Source organism: Rhinatrema bivittatum, chromosome 8 (assembly GCF_901001135.1).
Source record: "Rhinatrema bivittatum chromosome 8, aRhiBiv1.1, whole genome shotgun sequence".
Classification (NCBI taxonomy): domain Eukaryota; kingdom Metazoa; phylum Chordata; class Amphibia; order Gymnophiona; family Rhinatrematidae; genus Rhinatrema; species Rhinatrema bivittatum.
Genome location: NC_042622.1, coordinates 61,683,824 through 61,694,924, shown reverse-complemented (window position 1 = coordinate 61,694,924; position 11,101 = coordinate 61,683,824). Strand labels below are relative to the sequence as shown.

Sequence of the window (11,101 nt, the reverse complement as noted above, 5' to 3'; positions counted from 1 at the left end):
GTTGATTGATCACCTGTGCATTCTGTTTCATCTCTATCCATATGGGGGTAGCGTCGATAGCTATTCCTCCCGGGTTCTGTTCGGACCATACTTGGGGTACACTATCCATCAGTTGTCTTCGTTTTTCATTGAGGGGGGTGTTGTTTTCATATCGATGTTCGATGGTTCGTTCGACTATGGGAAGATGTAGTCTCCATTCTTCTTGGAGGGGATAGATGAGTATCACTGGATGGTCCCCGAAGGAGGCTTTAACTTCCCCTGTTGGCTGAAATCTCAATGTGGTCTGTAGCTTACACAGCAGGTCTTGTCCGATAAGGGATACCATGGTCCCGCCTACTTGTATAGTTCATTCTTTCTGCAGAGGGGCAGTGAGTACCTGACCTGAGGCACCCACTATAGAAACAGTCTCTTTCGTCGGGGGGGCCGATTGGTGCAGTCATGACAGATCGTTGGCCTCTGAGTCCAACAGGCCCCTGATTTTTGTTGTGTTACCTCGTGGATCTCCACCAGAGGGTCAGTGGGGATTCTTCCCTCCCGGTCTCTTCAGGCTGTATGCTCCTTGTCGCCTCCCCCGCCATCTGCCAGTGGGGGTTGTCCAATCTCCTTCCTCCTCGGCCCCTTTGTGTCGGTGCAGGTCCATTTTTGTCGTTAGTATTCACTGCAGGGCTCCCGTATTTCTTTTGCCATTCTTCACAGTCTCTCTTCCAATGGCCTTCATTTTTGCAGTACGCACACTGATTCTTTCCAAAGGGGGGGTCTTGTTCCCCCTCCTCTTCGCGGTCTGCCATTGTCTTGGCTCCTTCCCGTCCTGAGTGTCCTCGAGAGCGGCGGCTAACAGTCACTTTCTCCTTCATATGTCTACTTGCTTCTCCTTCAATGTTATTTTAAGAAATTCCTTCAACAATATCCTTACATCAGAAACGTACCATCTCTTTAGCAGGACCCGTCCAATGGAACATGCTCCCGCCAGACATCCGCCTTGAGATCTGCTTCGCTTCCTTCAAAAAGAAAATTAAAACCTGGCTCTTTAGCCAAGCTTTTCCAGAACTTTGATTATTTTTTACCTCCAGCTATCAAGATTTTCTCACCATCGCAATCCCTTCTGCAGATCACATTTATCTTAGACAATTACGCCTTATTTTATGATTTGGTTTCTCAAAGAGACTTTACAATTTTCTCAATGTTATTTTTCGAACCTGTTTTCCATGTTTTCCAAGTTCTATAACCTTGTTATATGTACCGCCTCTTGGCGTAATTTTTATGTTTCAATGTAAACCGATGTGATCTGTATTTTAATACAGGAACACCGGTATATAAAAATCTAAAAAATAAATAAATAAATAAATCATTTAATGTATAGCATCTGCTTATTATATAATGAGTACAAATCGAAGATCTCAGGGATCTAATTATTTTACTAGAATTTGGAGGATTATACGGAAGGGGGTTGCTTGATCTAATAGGCATGATGCTGAAATATGTTTTTTATGAGTACTCATAGTTTTATTATGTTTATATATTTATTAATGATCATGTTTTTGTATTTTTTCTATGAATTTGATATTAGCGGCCATTATAATATTACCTTAAATATTAAAATGTGATGCAATTTAATCGGGATCATGCAAGATTGTATTTTATTGTATTATGCTGCTTTGTAACTGTAGTATTTTGTCGGTAGGCAGTTAGTAATTTATTACATAAATAAAGGTGCTCTTTCAGAACAGGTGCCAATAGTCTTGAGGCAGCGGTGATTTTCCACCAGGCCTTTTTATTGCTGAGTTGAACCAGATTTTGAAGGCGCCATATTGCTGGTTTAAGAGCCTGCTCCTGCCTGCTTTACAGCTGCGTGCCAGTGCTGCCTCGAAAAGAAACCGTGAGAGCACTTTAGTCACGTCATTTGCTTGCCAATCCGGCCCAAACTCTTAAATCCGACCCTGCCTGGACCCTTTTTGAACTTGCAGCCGGAGTGGGACCTAGCCCGTTTTTTTTTTTATTTTGGGAAAGTGAAACTACGGCCTTGATGGACCGCCCTCTCTTCCCCGCCTCAGCACATTTTGTGACCCCCCAAAAACCACGGGAAGGGAGAGCCGAGACAAGCTTCAGCCGCTTTCTGGAGGCTGTTTCCCGGGGAGTGGAAAATAACAGCCGAGGCGCGCTGCCATGGACGCCACCAGGAGGGCCAAGAGATCCCGAATAATGGAGGAAAGCGAACGCACCCCGGAGAAGGAAGCGTTAGGCTGGCGGCCGCAAGACTCGCCTTCCTGCGCCGAATGGCCGACCTGGAGCACACGGGAAGTCTGTACTTTCCTCTGCCAGCAGGGCTTTCAGGACTGGGCAGAGTCCTTCCGAGGTAAGTCCCCTGCTTGAGAGGGTTCAGGCAATTAATTTATTCTATATAAAAACTGCATATATCAGAAGTGATCTTTATATTCCCTAAGATATTGAACCAGTTTGAAAAAAACGAATCCTGCGTTTTAAGATTTATCATTGCAAAAAAATAAATAAATATATATATATATAAAATATATTTTGATATATATAAATACAACTACTGGCTTTTACATAAGAAATGCCATACTGGATCACAGCAAAGGTCCATCAAGCACAGTCTCCCACGGTGGCCAAACCAAGGAACTAAGCAGCAAGGAATAGATCTGCTCTTTGGAATCTGCTGCGGACTTGTGCCTGGTTATGTAAGAGATGATTATTATTGTTGAATGCTTTTGTGGTGGAGCTGTGCCAACAAAAGTCGAGGAGTTGAGACGGAAAAGGGAGTGTGGTGTGTAGGGGGAGGAGTGCTGGGTGCCAACATGCAGGCTGCGGTATTCTGCATTTGGGATAAACGGCCTCTCAGGCCTTTTAAATAGTGTTTTCCTTCTTATTTGTACACTGATAAGCAATTTAACATTTTTGTGCAAAATAAATGGCACTAATATTTCGAGTTCAATACTATACCAGTGATAACCTCTGATATATTGTGGTTAGCAAGAAAGGCAATAATGAAGGAAGTGTTCAGAGCATCAAACTCGTACTGGGACATTTCCTTTGCCTCCCAGGGCCACTGCTCACCCATGTTGGTGCCTCCGCACACATAGCAATTTGTGACATTGAGGCTGAGTGCAATGTTTTCTGCCAGGTTCAAGAACATGTTTTGTGCTTGAACAGAGACTGAGTGTGTACGGGATATGATTTCTGCTTTCTCAATTTCATCATATACTTCCTGGTAGCCCAGAACAGCAGACTTTTATATACATTAGACGGGGGCTTGTCTAGTGTCTGTTGAATGGTCAGGTAAGTGGACGGGTCCTGTCCAGTGCCATCGATCCCGAAAGACCAGGAACCTTTCCACGGCTGGTTCTGATGTTTAATTTGCCACACGAGGGAAACTAGATTGCTGGGCCCACGTGCCAGGTTACTTATGCCTCCTGAGCATCCATGAAACCTGTCATGCCAACCCTGGCCTTGGCAAAGCCACCAGGGTTGCTGCATGTTGGTGGGTAGTAGATATTGCTCGCACATCCACTTGTGGTTGAACTTGTATGATTCCTGCCAGGCAGCTGAGCCACAGCTTCTGGCCATGGGATGGAGGGAGATGGCAATACAGGCATCAAACCAGAGGGTGCAAGTGTCCGGGCCCCCCACCATTATACGTGTGGAAATGACATAAAATAGCTTGCCATCCCCCTGTGCAACGGGGGCGGCCAGGGACTGTGCCCCCTCCTTTGTCTCGACCACCCCTTCCCCTCCCTCCCCTATTTATTTAGTTATTGATCTGTTACTATGTTCTAGGTTACACAATGTTCCTTGTAAAGGCTTTGCCTATATATATCCTTGTTTTAAGTTATCTGTAAACCGGCACGATGTGCAAACGGTGGCCGGTATATAAAATTAAATAAATAAAATTAAATAAATAAATTTTGGGCTCGATGGGGTGTGGCAAATGACCTGAAACCGCTTAACGCATCTGTGCAGGCTCTGTTGCCCTGCGTAGTTAGGACCGTGCAAAGGGGGGCAGGGATACATCCTGCTGGAGCTTGAGTCTGGTAGATGAGGGTTCTGGACTGATTCCGCAACTTCCCATGCGTATGGGTCACCACCTTTATGTATTCTGCGCAGTCTGTGCTGAAGGTGGCGCGGGTTGGAAATGCCGAATACGGATGGAGTGAAAGTAGCCAGATGAAAAAGAACATTCCCTCTTCTTGAATGAGGTGCCTGCGGTAATTGGACCAAAATACAATAATTAGACAGGACCGGGGGAACCTTTGTGAAATTTCATCTTTAACCCCTTCCCCCTCACCACCCTCCACTCTGGAGTGGCTGCTGGCTTGATTCTGGTCCAGTGTATCCAGGATGGAGTGCCTGCAACCTTAACTGCAGTAGGAGTAGTTAGAAGGACAGTGCAGGGCCCTCTCCACTTGGGTTTCAGGCAGTCAGACTCATCCCACTCTTTTACCCAAACTTCCTGCCCCACCTTGAAGCGATGGACTGGGGTCGTTAGAAGTAGGGGACGTGCCTTGTCTGTATACTTCTGTATAGCCTGTACTGTGCGATGCAAGGCCTGGATCTGTTTGGCTGTCGAATTTTCCCCTTGCACCTGCAGTGAGTGGGGTAGAGGAGGCAAGGGAGGTGGGCGGCCGTACATCATTTCGAAAGGGGTAAGACCTGAGTCTTTAGGAGTGCACCGGAGATGTAGCAGGGCCAGAGGGAGGAGATCTGGCCACTTAGCTTTGGCTTCTTGACAGAGCTTGGCAAGTTGCGATTTCAGGGATCGGCTTGCCCTTTCTACGGCTCCGCTGCTCTGGGATTGCCAGGCACAGTGTAACTTCCAATTCAGTTGTAACCGTGTGCTCAGCTGTTGAGTGAATTCACTGGCAAAGGCAGGTCTGTTATCTGAATTGATTTGTCTGGGGAGGCCATACCTGGGCAGAATATGATGCAACAGGAAGGAAACAACTTCTTTTGCTGTCTCAGTTCGGGTGGGCACAGCTTCCATCCACCCAGTATACGTGCATACTGCCACTAGCATAGTACAGAATCCCCGAGCTGGAGGCATGTGAGTGAAGTCGATCTGGCAGACTTGGAAGGGGCTGGTTCCTCGGAGTATGTTACCCGGAGCAGGGCCTGGTCCCGTTCTTGGGTTGTTTTGGGCACAGGTTACACATTGTCGGGATGCGTGTCGGGTCCAGTGGTAAATGCGATCGATGTAGTAGGTCTTCTCGAGTAGTCAGATCAGTGCATCCCTACCCAGGTGAGTCTGGTCGTGGGCTCCTCTCACTACTGTCCAAGCGAGGGCTTCAGGCACCCAAACTCTCCCGTCTGGCAGTATCCACCACCCGTCTTGTTTTCTATAGACCTCCTGCCGGGCGCAACTGTCTTCTTCAGTTGAATATACAGGAGGAGCTTCTGGAAATTGTAGCAGGAGCACTTGCTGAGGCTGGGGTTCAATTTCGAGACTTGCCTTATTCTCCGCCTCATCTGCTCGCTGGTTGCCTCTAGCAATGGGATCTGACTTTCCAGTATGAGCGCGGCAGTGCATGACGGCTACTTTCAGTGGTTCCCATTCCGCCTCTAACAGTTGGCAAATTTCGGTGGCATTTGCCAAGCTTTTTCCTTCGGACGTCAAGAAGCCCTTTCACGGTATAGAACCCCGTGCGCTTGTATGGTGAGGAAAGCATACTTGGAATCTGTGTATATATTGACTACTTTGTTCTTAGCCCACCTAAGGGCTCTTATCAGGGCCACCAGCTCTGCTTTTTGAGCCGAGGTTCCTGCTGGCAGGGAGTTTGCCTCTATGGTCTCATCTTCAGATACGACAGCATATCCTGCTCTGCGGATGCCTTGTACAACCTGACTACTGCCATCAGTGAACAAAGTTATTCCGCCCGGCCAGGGCTGGTCCTTCAGATCAGGTCGGCTGGCATGTATGGTGGTCATGATTTCTTCACAGTTATGTGTTACTGGTTCCGGGGCCGGGAGGAAGGTGGCCGGGTTCAGGACGGTTGTATCCTGGATTGGTACTTCGGGCTTTTCGCAGAGCACCGCCTGGTATTTGACCAGCCTCGAGTTGGTCATCCACTTTGGTCCATGGGTCTCTAGGAGCCCGCGAATGCTATGAGGTGTGGTTACTAGAAGAGTTTGGCTGAAGGTAAGCTTGTTAGCTTCTTGTATGAGCGCCGCTATGCTGCGAAGGCATCCTGGCCACCCTCTTGCCATGTTATCTATTCGTTTGGAGAGATATGCCACTGGCCTTTGCCACGTGCCGAACTGCTGCGTAAGGACCCCAGTGCCATGCCTTTTTTCTCGTCCACGAAGAGGTGGAAGGGCCTCGTTACATCAGGCAGGCCCAAAGCTGGGGGTGTCGTGAGTGCCTGTTTCAGCTTCTCCAGGGCCCCCAGCTCCGGCCTGAGCCACGGTAGGGTTTGCGATTCTTGTTCTGGCCCTTTTAATTTCTCGTATAGGGGTTCGGCTATGATGGCGAAGTTTGCGATCCATATCCGGCAATAGCCTGCAGCCCCCAGTAGTGCTCTTAGTTCCTTCTTGTTGGTTGGCGTGGGTTGGCCACAGATGGCCTGGATTCGCGACGTTCCCAGGCTTCATGTTCCTTCGTGGATGTAGAAGCCCAGGTATTCTACCCGGGTTTCGCAAATCTGGGCTTTCTTCTGGCTGGCCCGATACCCTGGCACAGCCAGAAATTGCAAGAGAGAGATTGTTGCCGTCTCACACTCATACGTTTCCCGTGCGATTAAAAGGTCGTCGACATACTGAACAACTGGCCCCTGCTCGACCGGGTACTTCTTCAGGTCTCTGGCCAGTTGTTCTCCAAACAGGGTCGGCGAGTTCTTGAATCCTTGTGGGAGACGTGTCCAGGTCAGTTGGGCTTTGGTTCCCTCGTGCATGTTTTCCCATGTGAAGGCAAAGAATTTCTGGCAGTCCTCCGCCAGGGGGATGGAGAAGAAGGCATCCTTCAGATCGATTACACTGTAATACTTGGTTCTTGCTGGGATTTGGGCCATGTGGAATATGGGTTGGGGACCAGGGCTACCAGGTTCACGATCTGGCTATTGACCTTCCGAAGGTCCTGGACTGGCCTATATTCTGTGGAACCTGGTTTCTTGACTGGCAACAGTGGCGTATTCCATTCAGATCTGGTTGCTTTCAGGACTCCCTGTTTCAGGAGCATTTCCAGATGTGATTGCATGCTGCGTCTGGCGGCATATGGCACTGGGTATTGGGGTTGGCTGACTACTTGAGCACCTTGCTTTAGTTCGATCCAGACCGGAGGGGCGTTTTGACGGCTAATCCTCCGGGATTTACTTCTGCCCATACTTCGGGTACCTTTGACACCAAATCCCGCCTCTGCCGATCATGAGGGGTGTCTTCTGGGTACCGGCTGGTTGAGGAAGTGAGTATCAGAGGGGCATGTAATCTCCATTCCTCCCTGAGGGGACAGATGAGCGTCACTGGTTGGTCCCCGAAGGAGGCCTTCACTTCCCCTCTTGGTTGAAATCTCAGTGTGGCCTGCAGTTTACACAGCAGGTCCCGTCCAATAAGGGGAACTGGGCAGTCAGGGACATGGATAAACTGGTGAGATACCATGGCCCCGCCTACTTGTATAGTTCGTTCTTTCAGCAAGGGGGCAGTGAGAACCTGACCTGAGGCACCCACTATGGAAACAGTCTCTTTCGTCGGGGGGCCTATCGGGGCCGTCATGACAGATCGCTGGGCCCCTGAGTCCAACAGGCCCCTGATTTGTTGTGTCCCCTCACGGATTTCCACCAGAGGGACAGTGGGGACTCTTCCCTCCCGGTCCCTTCAGGCTGTATGCTCTCTTGTTGCCTCCACTGCCATCTGCCAGTGGGGATTGTCCTATCTCCTACCCCCCTCGGCCTCTCTGCAGCGGTGCAGGTCCATTTCTCTCATCAGCATTCGCTGCCGAGCTCCTGTATTTTTCTTGCCATTCCTCGCAATCTTGCTTCCAATGGCCTTCTTTCTTGCAATATGCACACTGATTCTTTCCCAGAGGTGTCCTCGTCCTCCCTCCTCTTTGCGGTCCGTCTTGGCCTCTCCCCGTCCGGGTATCCTCGAGGGCGGCGGCCAACAGGGTCACTTTCTCTCTCATGTGTCTACTTGCTTCTCTTTTCTCTTCCACTTCTCTGTTTCTAAACACCCGGTCTGCTATAGTTTTTAATTGGCTGAGGCTCATGCCCTCAAAGCCTTCAGCTTTCTGCAACTTCTTTCGTATGTCGGGAGCTGACTGACTTACAAAGATCATGACCACCATTTGTCGGTTTCCAGGGTCCTCCGGGTCAAACGGACTGTGTTTGCGATACGCATCCATGATTCGTTCCAGGAAGTCCCCAGGACTTTCGTCCTTCTTTTGTACGACAACATGGATCTTATTCATATTTGTTATTTTCTTTTTTCCTTTTTTCAGGGCCGCCAGGTAGGCCTGTTGGTATGCGGCAATATTCGCTCTTCCCCTCTCAGTCTGATGATCCCAGGCGGGGTCGGCCTGAGGGACTAGCTGCGCGATTCGAGTGGCGGGATCACCTCCCTGAGGGGTACTGGTTCTCACAGCCTCTTCCAGGTTTTGTTGTATTTGGCGTCTCTGTTCCGACGTGAGCAGGTAGGAGTTTAATTGACGTATATCGGCCCAATTGGGGTTGTGGCTGGGTTACAAGCCCTGTTATCATTTCTATGAATTGTTCCGGTTTATCTTCGTAAGATGGTCCATGTAACTTCCAGTTGAGCAGGTTGCTACTATTAAAGGGCACGTAGGTGTACACAGGTACTGGAACCGGTAGCACTCTACCCCCTTCTCCTTCCTGTGGAATATATGAAACGGTTTGCCTGATAGGGAACAATTGGGTCGTAGTTCCGGGTTGCTGGGACGGGCCTCCCTGATCCGGGGGTTCGGTTACTTTCCGGGGCCTTTTCTCCCTCCGGTTCTGGGATGGCTCCCTGCATGCGCTCTGACGCACATCCATAGCCCTCCTCCTGTGGGTGGGCTCAGTGGAAGAACTAATGGGATCCTGAGACTCTTCTGGGGACAGGAGGAGGTTTCCCACTGCGTCATCATGGTCCGAGACGTCCGGGTCGGAAGCCTCCGCTTCGTCTGCCTCCCTCCTGTGGTGTCTCTGCACACCGGGATACATTGGGACATACTCCGGGGGGGGGGGGGGGGGGCAGGTCTTTTTCTTGGCTGGCAGGGAGGATGGATTTAGGCTTAACGGGTTTGACTGACCCGCGTGTCTGGCTAGGGCCGGTACTTCCGGGTTCCAGCACGTCGTTCCCGTCTTGCTTAGTCCTTGGACTTAGGGCAGGAAAAAGCGGAACGGGACTTTTCGCGGGTTCCTTCTTTTTGAGAGTACTGAACATGATTAGAGCTGCTTTCTCTACTCCGGACTTAGCCCACTTAGGCGGATTGCAAATAACCTTGATCCACCCCTCAATGGTAAGGAATGTCGTCCGGGTATCCGGGGTTTCCCTCGACTATCACTACGTTCTGGACTCTAGCGGCCCGACTGAAGTCGAAGGAGCCCTCCTCGGGCCAGTCGACCGATTGTCCGAGGCTGGGCCACATAACCCAGCATCTCTGAATCATGCCACCCTTTGTGCATACGGTGGGGTTGAAAACTTCCTCAAAATGCTTAGTCATTAAGGACAACGGTGTGGACCCATCCCCGCCCATCCTAAACGACTTGCCAAAGGATAGGTTGACAGACAAAGAAGGGACAGCGGACCGGTAAGTGGTCCTGATCCACCAGACACAATAAGATCACACTCCCACTGTCTGGAATGCGGTGGCCCAATCCAGAACCGCGGTGGCACTCACTCTCTTTCACACAACAGGAAGACCCCCCTCCCTGTCCCTCCCGGTACCTGGTAGGCGGGTTTCGGAACCTTGTTCCTACTAGCGCCCTCTCTGGAGGTTGATCACGCCTCCCTTCGGTCCCTATGGGGACCGGCAGTCTACCCTGAGTATATACTCGCGTGGTTCTGGAATCTTCCACGGTGATCAGTTCCTTCTCGGCACCACCAATCCCCTCGGCCTCGGTGCGATCCGCCGTATGGCAGCCCTTGAAGCTCGGTCACTGAAATCAGCGGTGCGCACTCACCAGGCGTCTAGGGCGCCAGCCGTCGGCTATCCCGCCGGGTCGATTCAAAAATGCAAGGGGGGGGGGGGGAAATACCCCGTTCCCGAAGCTTTCTCCTGGCTGGCTCGCCAAATGTAACAGGGTAACAAATAACAGGGGACAAATAGACTTCAGGCACTGGTCCGAGAAGGAAAAGTTTTATTTGCTAGCAAAACAGATGCAGCTGACATGAATCAGTAGAATTGCATGCCCTGCCCAGCAGGGAAAAACTTTTTATACATGTCATACTTATCTCTTGCACATGCGTTTTACACATTGCTGAGCAAGCATATTCCGACTGAGGGGCTAGGTGGCCCCCTCCTTCTTCCAGCGTGGAACTTTCCTGATTCTTCTCCTTTGTTCTGGCTTCAAGTCATGTGAGTACCGCTACATCATTTACAGGAGAGGCTGTCGGGACTTGCAGTTCTGAAAAGGAATTTGTGAATTTGCAACAATAATACTGCCTTATACACAACGCATCCTTTGTCTTGGTTGATTCTGCGTACTAGCATATTTGCTTACTTGCCAGTTATACACGAAACTTAAGATAACAGCATTACTAAAAAACCCAATAAGAACAGTGTGTGAAAGCTTGCCAGCATGCTGGTTAATACATTCAGTTTTTCTCTATCCTATCTGTAAGCTTTGGTGCAGGCAGTAGACCCTTTGTGAAGCGGGTGATTCTGGCACATCGAGTCCTGGTGTTAGGAGTTGCTGTCCTTGCCTCAGGTGGGGGTTGGTGTGGGTTCCATGCCCCCTTCACCACTACCAGACTATCCCAGCCTGTGGGAACCAGTCCGTTCCCTGCTTCAACTGTGGTTTGAATTCAAACCACCATTGCTAGCCTAACTTACTGAGAATGCAGTCCCCACCAATTCCCCTTTCCCTGCCAAGCCTGGCCTGCTTGTGAAGCGAGCCTGGCACCATATTACTACGGTCAGACAGATACTAGACCTGCCTGC

The 11,101-nt window shown here is 50.0% G+C and overlaps 1 protein-coding gene across 1 annotated transcript in view; it reads left to right on the top strand.

The window, feature by feature from the left end:
- The first annotated feature begins 1,693 nt into the window (after positions 1-1,693).
- The window catches only part of SAMHD1 (SAM and HD domain containing deoxynucleoside triphosphate triphosphohydrolase 1), a 161,683-nt gene continuing 152,275 nt past the window's right edge, over positions 1,694-11,101 (top strand). The window contains exon 1 of the mRNA XM_029611830.1: positions 1,694-2,353. Within this exon, the coding sequence (XP_029467690.1) occupies positions 2,164-2,353 (190 nt within the window). The 5' untranslated portion in view covers positions 1,694-2,163. The remainder of the gene's footprint in view (positions 2,354-11,101) is intronic.